Genomic DNA, 11,898 nt, shown 5'->3' with positions numbered 1-11,898 from the left:
TTTTGTTTTTTATATAAAAACATTTAAAGGGATAGTTCAACATTTTGGGAAATTCACCTATTACCTGTACAGTAGCTACCATAATCCCTATAGTCATAGGGGTAGGTTCATATACCTTTAATTATTGGTGCATGTTGTTTTGAGATCCACGGGGCAGAGACGTGAGCTGCTCAGTGAACACAATGAGACAGTATAGGCTTACAGGTCCCCTGTCCCTCAAAACTCATCAAATACACAATCCAACAACTCCTTGTGGAGAAGTTGTGACTTGCACATTTGCCACATTATTAAATAATAATGTAACATTACGAGACTGAGTTGTTTTCAAGGCAAATGCTTAGCCAGAACTACATACCAGGCATCGTTGCTGGGCGGAGTGATTTCAATAGAGCAAGTAGTTCCAAGTATTTGCTTCATATGTCGTAATGTTATATAATTATATATGTTTATTTCATAGCATGATGAATGTGTAGGTCACAAACTTGTCTACAAGTGTATTTTGGAGTTGTTGGATTGTGTATTTGATGAGTTTTGAGGGACAGGGGACCTGTACCGTTCACCTCCGTTGTGTTCACTGAGCAGCTCACGTCTCTGCCCCGTAGATCTCAAAACAACATGCACCGTTACCTAAAGGTAATCAACCTACCCCTATGACTAGGCTGTAAGAATTATGGCACATAGGCAATAAGCGAATTTGCCAAAATGTTGAACTATCTCTTTAAAACATACAAATGTTGCTTATGTGTTAAGTGTCAAATTTAAACTTCGGTTTGTAACCAAAGAAAATTAACTGTCAATAATATATAAATGATTCTATATGTATATTATATATTAGGTCCCAAGCAGAATCTCCCTACCCCAACATTAGTCACCATTATTTCCAAAAGTGTCAAATTCAGGAGTAGGTGGATGAGGTGTAAACGCAGAAAAATTATTAATTTGAAGAAACTAAAATCAGTCAGTCAGTATACATTTGTATAATATTGAGTTCTTATATGACTACTGACTTGGTGTATAACAAAAACAGAAAGAAAATTTGGGCTTGGCCACCTTGTGGGCACAGGGCCAACAAAAGTAAGACTACAATAACCAACGTATGTAAATGTACTCTGTGACATTCCATTGCTGTCAGTGATGTGACCACAAACATCTAATTTAAAGTGTTCCACTATGTTGGGAATGATGCAGCCTATGCAGGAAAGATGTACTCTATAGGTGTGTCAGTATGTAGTATGTCAATATGTGCCAGATGTAGGCTATAAACAATCACAGGGTTACATGGGGTGGAGTTCATTTTAAAAGCATGGTTTGGTATTTACTAAAAGACATGACCGTATGTGGCCTGAAGGAGGTGATATAGACTTTCATTTGGTGCATCAATTCCAGTCTGATTTTTCTGAAAATGGCAGGCATCATGGCTGGTTTAAACCTATATACCTCTCAGTGTGGAGTATCATTTATTATCATTAATAAACTACAAATCCTGCACAATGTAAAGTAAATTACTACCATAAGATGGTGACAATGCACTGTAGTTTGTACTGTATGTATGAAAACATGACTGGATTAATCTGGTTGGGGTGGGAATTAACCAAACACCACCACCTTTCTCATGTTTATGCCCTGTTGTCTTCAAGTAAATAAATAAGATTTGTTTAGGACGATACAAAATGTGAGCACAATATAAACTTCAGTCATGTCTTGTCTACAACCATTTCTTGACTGGTACAGCTACATGGCCTCAAAGCAGGGGGTTGGAGGTTTATGTTCACCTTATTTTGGTTTCAGTCATTTAATTACCTAGTAATTCCATGTTAACAAGTTTAGGAATAGTCACACAAACAAATTATAACTTTTTGATTGTGTAATTCTTGGGTTTTAGTGCCACCGTGTGGATATGTCCTGTTTCATACAAGGACATTGTATATGTGGCACCTCCACAGTGCCCTGAAATTAGTCTTCAGGTCTTATTTCTGTCTCATAGACACAAAGAAAACAACCTGCAACATGTGAGAAGATGTCCCATTTCATTGAGAGGAATGTGACCTCCTATTCAAAAGATGGTTGTTCTTTCTTAACCACATGACTGAAACGCATGGTGACAATTTCAAGGCTTTACAGCTCTTATCTCCGACATCACCACCACCTCCCCTTCTCCTCCATGTCTAATCAGTCTGCTTTCAGCATTAACTTTATTCCTACTTGAGGTCCTCCACTGATCTACAGGGAGAGACCAGCAGATATGGACAGGTAAATCTACAAATCTGCCTCTTTTGAGACATTTTAACCTTTCGGAAAATCCATACTTTAACTTTGGGACATATTCTTACAGAAAAAATGTCATGTGGATCTTGAAGCTTCTTCTCCTGGTCCTCCTGGGTGTGGTAGAGACGGCAGACCCACTGACAGATTTGGGTAGGTCATCATTTATTTTATTCATTTCTTATACAGTGATAGTGACTTCATAAAAAAGCAGCTATATCTCTCCTTTTGAACAGAAAATATTGCTGGGAAGCTGGTTTTCTATCAAATGGAGGGAAACGCCACTTATGTGAGAGACACTGGAGAACTGGCATCAGATGTTCCCACAGAGACCATGTTTGAGCTCTTTGATCCTCAGAAGAATTTCAGCACTGCAAAATTCTCATACACATGGGATTTAGGCAATGGGTATGAGGATACCTCATTATTTTACATTTACGGCTTGGGATGCCTTTCTTTGTCATTCATACTTCCTTCTATCTCCGACACAGAGAAGTGATCCAAGGGACAGAGCCAGTCGTCCGCTATCATTATTCAGAATCAGGGAACTATACTCTGCGGCTACAAGTGGGAGTCAATGTGAACAAATCTTCTCCTCCGATCACTGGGGTCTACTCCACAGAAGTTCAAGTTCTCGGTTTGTAGTTTTTCACTCATAAATACATCAACGACTTGTTTAGTTCCTTAGAAGATGACAAGGTTCTCCAAGTACAATTTTACCAAATGTTACCAAGACAGACTTCATCACCAGCTTGGAAATTAATGCAAAAAAATCCCTAAAAAATCTGTCAGCATCAACGATGTGATCTGATGTAGCTGCCATTACATGTTCAGTACTAAATGAACCCTTGTAATAGATTTAAATTAGAGGCAATTTTGTGTTTAGGTCCAGTGTTTAGTTGTGTCTAAGTGTTGAATTGACTAATAACTGAAATCAATTTTGTAGATGCCATCAAAAAAATCGAGCTGAAGGGCCCTTCAGATTATGAGGTGTCTCAGAACACCAGCTTGGCATTTCACGTCGACGGGAGGTAAGCTGCATTCGATTTGTTCATTTCTCTTTCCTTCCACTCAATTATTGTGCACCGAATAGATATCTTATCCAGACTCCTGTGGAAGTCGCTTTAATTTTCCTGCAGATGAGATCTTTATGAGATACTTGAGATTCATCATTCACTCCATTTCATTTTTTCCCATCAAATGTGATGTGTTCAATAGGCACAAGTGTGAAATAATCATTTTTATTTTATTTATTTTTTCCTTTTATATTACCAGGAAATCCTATTGAGATAAAAGAAAATGTCTTTTACCAGAAAGACCTGAGATCATATTGATCAATTTGAAAAAGACTCCATTATTCTTCTGCCTATTTTCCTCTTCATTTCACATTTAAGATCTATATATAATGATAATATATATTCATGATAATGAAGGCTAATTTTCTCTGTGTGTGTCCTTAGTCCGCCCATGTGGGTGTGCTGGCGTTTCCTGCCTAACTGTGTGCCAGACACAACGGGGGTCTGCACGCTGACCATGTTGTATGAAAACACCCTGAAACTCAACCACACCTTCACCTCTGTTGGCGTCCACTGCCTGGACATCAGCATTCGCAATGACGTCAGCAAGCTGGAGACCTCCTTCAGCCTCTATGTCAAGAGAAACAGTGAGTGGCCAGGCATGCACACACACACACACACACACACACACACACACACACACATACGCCTGACCAACTGACATAATGAAAATGTCAAGGGTAGCAACTTCAGTAAAAGAAAAGATACCATTGGTGTAGCTCTCCACCAGTGGAGACAGCTCTTGGCATGAGTTTAATTCCAAACTCACCATCATTTCTGGAGTAGTAAGTAAGCAGGTCTTAATGGGACCCCCCCCCCCCCACACACACACACACACACACACACAGAGCCTGCAGGTATTTTCCATAATAAAAAGGTGGAGAGGGGGATAAAAGGGGGAGGAAGGGAAACAAAAAAGACAGAAACTCAGGTTAGGAGTTGGGCAGAGAAAATAAATTAAGTCTTGTTGACCATTTTAGAATTAGCCTATTAAACAATTCAAACATTTGTTAAATAAAACCACGAATGGGGGCGGTGCGTGGTGCAGTGGGTAGAGCGGCCGCCCCATGTAGAGGCTACAGTCCTCGCCGCAGGCGTCCCCGGTTCGAATCCCGCGTCGGGCAGACCTTTCCTGCGTGTCATTCCCCCTCTCTCTGCCTCCTTAAAAAAAAAAAATAAATAAAATAAAACCACGAATGGTCCATGTTTCTGTTATTGATCCTATTCACCCCGGTCTGTAGAAGAGAGGCCTAATGGGTTAAAGTGTGCTATTAAGAGGCAGCGTGTTTTGACAGCTACTTTAGAGCAACCTACAACATCACCTGGAGAACAAACATCACTTTCAAAGCTACTGTAGCCAAGCATCTTGTTACACCACTTTACCTTTGATGCTATTTTCAGTCATATTGATCACCAAACTCCTGATCCGAGTCATGTGACATTAAAAAACCTTCACACACTCCCATGTGACTTCACGCTGTGAACGACCCTGAGACGATTAACAGGTTTTGCTGTCAGCTGGGACTCCCTACTGCTCTAAAACATCCAGAATACACTACTTTTATTTTGACTTGACAAGAGAGCATCATGGCTGTCAATATCAAAACATGAACACACACAAGATGTCACTAATTTTCCAGGGTGAACAAGGCAAAGCAATTTTATTTATCAAAATAAGACTTCAAGATGATTTTGATTTAAAAAAAAAAAAAAAAAAAACATTCAAATCAATCAGGAAAGAAAGACTTTACTTGGTTGCTATTTTTTTCCCCTTTTATATACACGGTTGCCCATATAACTGGAATAATTTTGTTTTCAGACACATTCCTGTTTTTATTCCTATTATAGTAAAACTAGTAAAAAAATAAAAAAATAAATAAAAAGTCTACATTTTTTCCCTACTTAACCGTGTAAAATTAGTAGGTACCGAAAGTAAATAAAAACTGGAAATAGAAAGCTGAACTACTCCAAGGTACATAGGGTTGTCACAGGATTTGGCCCTTCAAATTTAAAGCCCTATAGCCTTTCATATACACTTCAGTCATATTGATTTTGACTTAATTTTGACAAGACAGGGCTCCAAATGTTTTTTGCTTGGTCGACTATTTGGGGGCAGCCCTATTAAATTCTGTGCAAAAAGATGTTGAAGCACAGTGATGTTAAAGCAGAAGTAAGCGGAATATTTGTGATATCTGCTAACTCCATCGGCTGACAAGGACCGGATCGCTTACTTCTGCTTTAAATACTTTTTTTTTTTTAAAGTATATTTTTCGGCTTTTTACCTTTATTTGATAGTGATGACAGTAGAGATAGACAGGAAATGGGGAGGCAGAGAGAGGGGGAATGACACGCAGGAAAGGTCTGCCCGACGCGGGATTCGAACCGGGGACGCCTGCGGCGAGGACTGTAGCCTCTACATGGGGCGGCCGCTCTACCCACTGCGCCACGCACCGCCCCCTTCTGCTTTAAATACTTGACAGTTTGAAACAGTTTTCAACAAAGTAGTGAATTTAAAAGTACATGGGTTCTGTTTTTTTCTTTTCTTTTTTTTTTTTATCGTGGTATCATGACAACCCTAACAGCAAGATAATTAGGCTACCCGCAATTCACGCACAAAATAAAACTTAAATTCTGCTTTTAGAATTTAAGTTTAGAGCACAATTTAACAGTAATACGCCATTATTCAAAGAGGATCATATATGCAGAATTTTTTTTGTATTTTATTTGGTTTTTTTAGAGACAGAGAGAGAGAGGGAGAGAGAGAGAGAGAGAGAGAGAGAGAGAGAGAGAGAGAATTGATTGGAGAGAGAGATATTAAGACGAGCCAGAGGAAAGTGGACTGGGGTGGAGAGAGGAGGTGGTTGGAGCTTCTAGAGTGGGGTGGAGGAGAGAGGAGGAGGAGGTGGGTGGAGCTGCTGCAGCCCCCTCCCCCTCCTCCACCTGATTCTCATCACCCTCATCCTCGTTTCCTTTTCCTCCTTCCGGCTCCTCATTGGTCCTCTTCCAGAACCAGAAGCGTCTCTTCTTCTTCTGCATCTTCAGGAGCAGCTTCTCCAGTTGTTCCTTCTTGTTCCTTCTCTGTCTGCAGAGCAGCTGGTCTAGCTGCAGTGATCTGTTCTGCTCCTCCAGCTTTCCCTTCTCAACCTGCACAAGGTTCTTGTCTGCTCGCAGGTGTTTGTTCTCCACTTGAAGGACGTTGTTTTTGTCTTGGAGGTTGTTCTTCTCCACTCCGAGCCTGTTGTTGTCCTGTTGCAGGTGTTTGTTCTCCACCTGAAGGACGTTGTTGTTGTCTTGGAGAACTTTCCTATCTGCATGCAGGAGATGATTGATTTCCTGGAGGTTTTTCCTCTCCAGCTGAAACCTGTTGTTGTCATGTTTCAGTTCTTTGTTCTCTACCTGAAACATGGTGGTGTTTTCTTGGAGGTGTCTCTTCTCTGTGTCCAGCCTGTTGTCTTCTTGGAGGTGTCTCTTCTCTGTGTCCAGCCTGGTGTCTTCTTGGAGGTGTCTCTTCTCTGTGTCCAGCCTGGTGTTTTCTTGGAGGTGTCTCTTCTCTGTGTCCAGCCTGGTGTTTTCTTGGAGGTGTCTCTTCTCTGTGTCCAGCCTGGTGTTTTCTTCCAGGAGCTTTTCTCTCTCCAGCTGCAACATGTCGTTGGCAGTCTGGAGGTTTTGCAGAACCTGGTTTTGTGCCTGTAGTTTTCTTTTTTCTGCCCTCAGGATTTGGTTTGTGGACTGCAGTGTAAGCTTCTCATCCTGAAGGACTTGGTGTTTTTCTTGCTGTCTTTGGGACACTTCCTTCAGGATGAGCTTTTCTGTGTGCAGCTTCTTGTTCTCTCTCTTCAGGACTTTTATTTCCTCCTCCAACTCTTCCACTTTCCTCAAACTGCTGTCCTTGGTGTCCTTCTCTATCAGTCTCTGTAGATCATCTGAGCATTTTTGGAACATGTCCAAATACATATCTTTAGCCTTCTTGAGTTCCTGGATCTGAATGTCCTTTTCTTTGACATTCTCTGTCATTTCCTCCAACTGCACTTCCAGTTCCCTGTTCCTTAGGTGCAGTTCTTTCCTCTGACCCATCTTCTTCCAGGAGGCTGTCTTCTCGTTGGGACAGGCTTGAGTTTGTCCTTTCTCATGGTTTGGAGGACTTTGCTCGGCAGCTTCTGCAAGTTCTGCCCAAGTGAATTTTCTTCCAGCCATGGCGTGGTTGTAGTCTTACGTTTGAAAACCAAATACTCTGGCTCAGTGTGTCTGAGATTCACAGATAGCAGCCTGTCTATACCAGAATTTAAGGTTCTGGGTAAATATACAGGTTTTAAAATTCTCTATGACTTAAGAATAACTTTCCGTTTTTGTGACAAAACAAATTATGATGTGATGTTGACGTGATGGACGAATAGGCTACTCTTGCACTGTGTGACTAAATAAGACCAGCCTGTGAATAACGGCCTTATAAGTCCTGGGGCTATTTACAGCTTATGTTGAATTCTACATGACATCACGTTTTTTTCCTTTGAAGTCCGTACAGAGGACTGAGACTGTGACATCATAGCTTATGTTGACATGTTCATTAGGGCACGTTACTTTTAAAAAGTAATTAATTATGGTTACTAGTTACCTTCCCCAAAAAGTAAGAGTTAGTAACAGGGTTACTATATGATAAAAGTAATTAATTACCAGGAAAAGTAACTATTCCGTTCTTTTTTTAAATGCTAAAATATATGAAATTACTGAGACTTCTCTCCCTAACCCCCGTTTATCTGGAATTAACCAAGTTGCTCGTGACTCCTACACAGGCATAGGCTATGAATGGTTTGATCATTTAGCCGTATGAGTAAAAATGAAGTCCCGTGAGATTAGATTTTGGTGTTAATTTTTATGTAGATGGATAGATAGCAACAGTTAGAGGAGACAGCCAACTTCTGTCGACCCCTAGAGGAATTCTATGTAAACACTGCTGGCGCTTCCACATTATGTCTGGCAGTAACAGCCACACATACGCGAATAAGAGTGGCGAATATTACCATTGACTTCCAGTCTTTATGTGCAAAGGGACGAACAAAACTTGTTTCCTGTGGTGAAGCAAATGTGCATCTTGGCTTCATGTGGAGTCAACTGAAGCAAATGCATAAAATAAAAATAAACAAACCACTGCACACCGACTCATACTACGCGCAAAATGTGTTATTCGCTACGAATAAATAAAAGTAGAGTGAGTCACTGTGCAGTGGTTTGTTTATTTTTATCAGCCTAGCCTACATTTTCTATGTTCCTACTGCCGACCAGTACCTGACCTGACTGTGAAGAGATATTTGTTTTACTAAAGCAAATGCATGTATGACAAATGAGGGCCAATGAGTGCAGTTTAAAAAAAAATCTGATCTAATACAGTTTGTATTGTTAATATAAAGAAAATCCATAATTACCCTTGTTATTCTGCTTCAGTCTTACTCCCTGTTCCCTAATTACTTAATAGTTTCACAGTAATTAAACAAGTCCAAACTGGAATTATTCTGACTTTACTAGATTGCTTTTTCATGGCAATTTCTTCACATTACCACATTGTTACTACACAGTTAATGGCCAACTTGACTGCCATGTCTTGTCATGCAATTTATTTACTTTACTATATAGGGAGGCTACTGTATAATAACTACACTCTCCTTAAATTAAAGAGTTACCAATCATCCTTTACCAAATTGATTTCTTTAATATCTCAGAGAAGACCGATGTGACTCGTTATTATTCACAGTTTTATTTGAATGAATAAGAATAAATCTAAGTCACAATGTCCCCTCAAGATGATTCATAGTAGTGGATGCACACAGCTAAATGTTTTTATTTTTCTATTTATCAAAAGCATTCCTGAAACTGAAATGAGCGGTCATGAGGTGTTTCAGATAAAACTTTGCATGTGCCATTTATCTGTTTTAGTTCCACAGAGAGAGAAGCAGCAGTGAAAATGGAGGAATCCAGGCATATCGGAGTAGAGCGAGCTGACTGGTCAGCACATCTACTGTGCTCAATGGATTAGCTGCCTCTGTGACTCCGCTGAAGCTGTTATACAACAAAAAAAATCACAATGACCAGCTTTTAATGTCAGTTTCTTACTAAGTAGGAAGTTACGTTGAAAATGAGAAGAGCTGGACTTCATATTACATGACAGCTTTCTTCCTCTCACTCAGGTACTTACTTATTACTGCATTCACAGGTAACACGTGTGTTTGTGTTTGTGTTATTTTCAGCCAACCCTCACATGTTCTTCATCTTGACATGTGCTGCTGTTCTTGTTGCAACTTTCTCCTTCATCACAGTCATCGCCTGCCGCCCTCGTCATTACAACAGACTTCAGGTACCTAAAGGACCCAATTTGTAGCTCTGTCTTGCCGTGAACTATATAAAATGTTTTTATTATTATTATTATTATTATTATTATTATCATCATACATGAACAAGTGTAACTTGTCATCATTCTGGGTTAAAAGATTATGACAGGATACTTACTAGAAAACTGGGTTCATCATTTTAGATAAAGATCCTCCAGGCCATATTACGTAATAAATTGTGGTTAAAATGATGGTGGTTAATATTAAATAATTCTTTTGTATCAGTTTGCGTAAAGTATTTCAAGTGTAATTGACAGAATCAGTGACTGCACTTGAATGCTGTAAATGACCACAAGGAGGCTGTCTGAGCCCAGAAATAAATTACACCTGATTCTGTGCAGTGTATAAACACCTGGAAAAGTCAATGCAGAGTGAATATTGAATTGACTTTTGATGTTTATGTAATTCTATTTAATCTAAAACAAAAAACAATTAAAAAACAACAGGACATTTCACTGACTGACATTTGTCTATATCAATGTCATTTTGCAGATTGCAACTGCCAGTAATGCTTTATTCCTGAAGAACCAAGACGCAGATGATCAAAGCACGATTCTCTTCAACTTTGCCAACCAGGGACGAGGAGAGAAAGAGCCACTTATCCTGCAGTATGGGACTCAGTACTCATCTTAACCATCTAAACACTTATCTGTCTGCTATCTGTGTTACAGTGTAGGCAACTGTTGCTAGATATACTTGTTTTGTCAGAAGAGTACGCAATGATACTTTTGCAATAGTACTATTTGTCATCTTATTACATATCGCCATAAAAGATGTGTAAAAATCTGTGCAAAACATATAGCCTGATACGGATTTTTAATAAATCACGTTGTATAAGCGCAGTGCCTGTTTAAGACTATGGTCTAAGCTGTGTAAATTATAGGTTTAGTCGATCTTGCTTAGTAAGTTACTGTAAATACTTGTGCATTTTTTCTAAAGTAGGTGATAGTGATCTGAGTTATGAGCTCAGGCTGACATTCAGATGATCTCATGATAAATTCATGGCTCAAGTGCAGCTCATGTTTAAACAATGAGTTTTAATTTCAGGTCATGCTGTGAATGCACTAGACTGCTCATTTATTTTTTTCTTCTTTTTCATATTGATGTGTAAATTTGGGAATTGCTTTGCTTTGCTTTCAAGATAAAGAATTAAAGTATGTTCCATTTGTATTAAGTTTCTTGTGCAGTGCTAAAGATAGATAGAGATAGATAGATAGATAGATAGATAGATAGATAGATAGATAGATAGATAGATAGATAGATAGATAGATAGATAGATAGATAGATAGATAGATAGATACCCTCAGGTGCCTATCCTGTCAAATATTGCAATATATGAGACATTATACTAAGTGAGGAAACATCAAAGTGTTTCAAGCTGATTTAGCCAAACAAAAAAGATGGATTAGCTCAGACAAAACAGAATCCTTGAATCATTTCCAACAGCGCTGACGTCAGTCAGATCAATTTTATGCTGTTTAGTACCTTGATGGTGTTTAATGACAGCTTGTCCTCGGCTAGAGGTGTCACAACATTATTAATTGTGAGGATGCTGATGAATGCCAGCTGTCAGAGATGCGGTTAGGAGCTGCAGGTGCTGCGGCGAACGCCTCACTTCTATCTGAGAATCGACCTTGTGGTGAAAAACGTTTGGTTTGTAAAATCACTGCTACGTTACATAAAACAAGGCCTTTGCAACACTATCTGTAAATGATCTTTCCAGCTCCTCCCCATAACACAACAGCAAACATAACTGTCACCATAAATATCATATTAAGGATAAGTGAGTTGAAGCAATTTGTTTGTGTTTCTGTAATAATGTAACTTGATTAAATCTTCACAACAGTGTGGGTGGAATAATATCAGTGAGCTCTCAGGTTGGAAATGTTCTACCTAATACTAAAACACGACCACTGTGATTCAAGCGGCATCGACAGATTCTTTTTAATTGGTCATTTGGGGGTAGCTAAGCTGTGAGCACAACACCAGTATCCAGTAAAAACTTTATTAAACTCATATGGGGGACGCATTAGCAAACAGTTATTTATTTACATTTTCAGCAAACCCATTAGAATTCAGTTAGAGTCATGTCTAGCTACTCTCAGCCAGCCGCTAACCGTGTCAGTCCGAGGTTGCCAGAAGCCCGAAGCAACAAGACTGCTGGAGCGACGTGTGGCCGG

At 39.5% G+C, this 11,898-nt stretch overlaps 1 protein-coding gene across 1 annotated transcript; it reads left to right on the top strand.

Moving 5' to 3' along the window:
• Positions 1-2,144: 2,144 nt before the first annotated feature.
• Positions 2,145-10,375, top strand: tmem130 (transmembrane protein 130). The gene is made up of 8 exons (XM_085761179.1): positions 2,145-2,250; positions 2,333-2,415; positions 2,499-2,670; positions 2,754-2,899; positions 3,209-3,293; positions 3,723-3,925; positions 9,578-9,684; positions 10,211-10,375. Exons 1-8 carry the CDS (start codon positions 2,243-2,245, stop codon positions 10,349-10,351), a joined length of 945 nt encoding a protein of 314 aa, XP_085617305.1. The 5' UTR covers positions 2,145-2,242; the 3' UTR covers positions 10,352-10,375.
• Positions 10,376-11,898: the final 1,523 nt, after the last annotated feature.

This window comes from Trachurus japonicus, chromosome 19 (genome assembly GCF_045865225.1).
Source record: "Trachurus japonicus isolate A0001 chromosome 19, Traja_1.0".
Classification (NCBI taxonomy): domain Eukaryota; kingdom Metazoa; phylum Chordata; class Actinopteri; order Carangiformes; family Carangidae; genus Trachurus; species Trachurus japonicus.
Note: the sequence above shows the minus strand (reverse complement) of the source record. Positions and strands in the feature narration are given on the sequence as shown.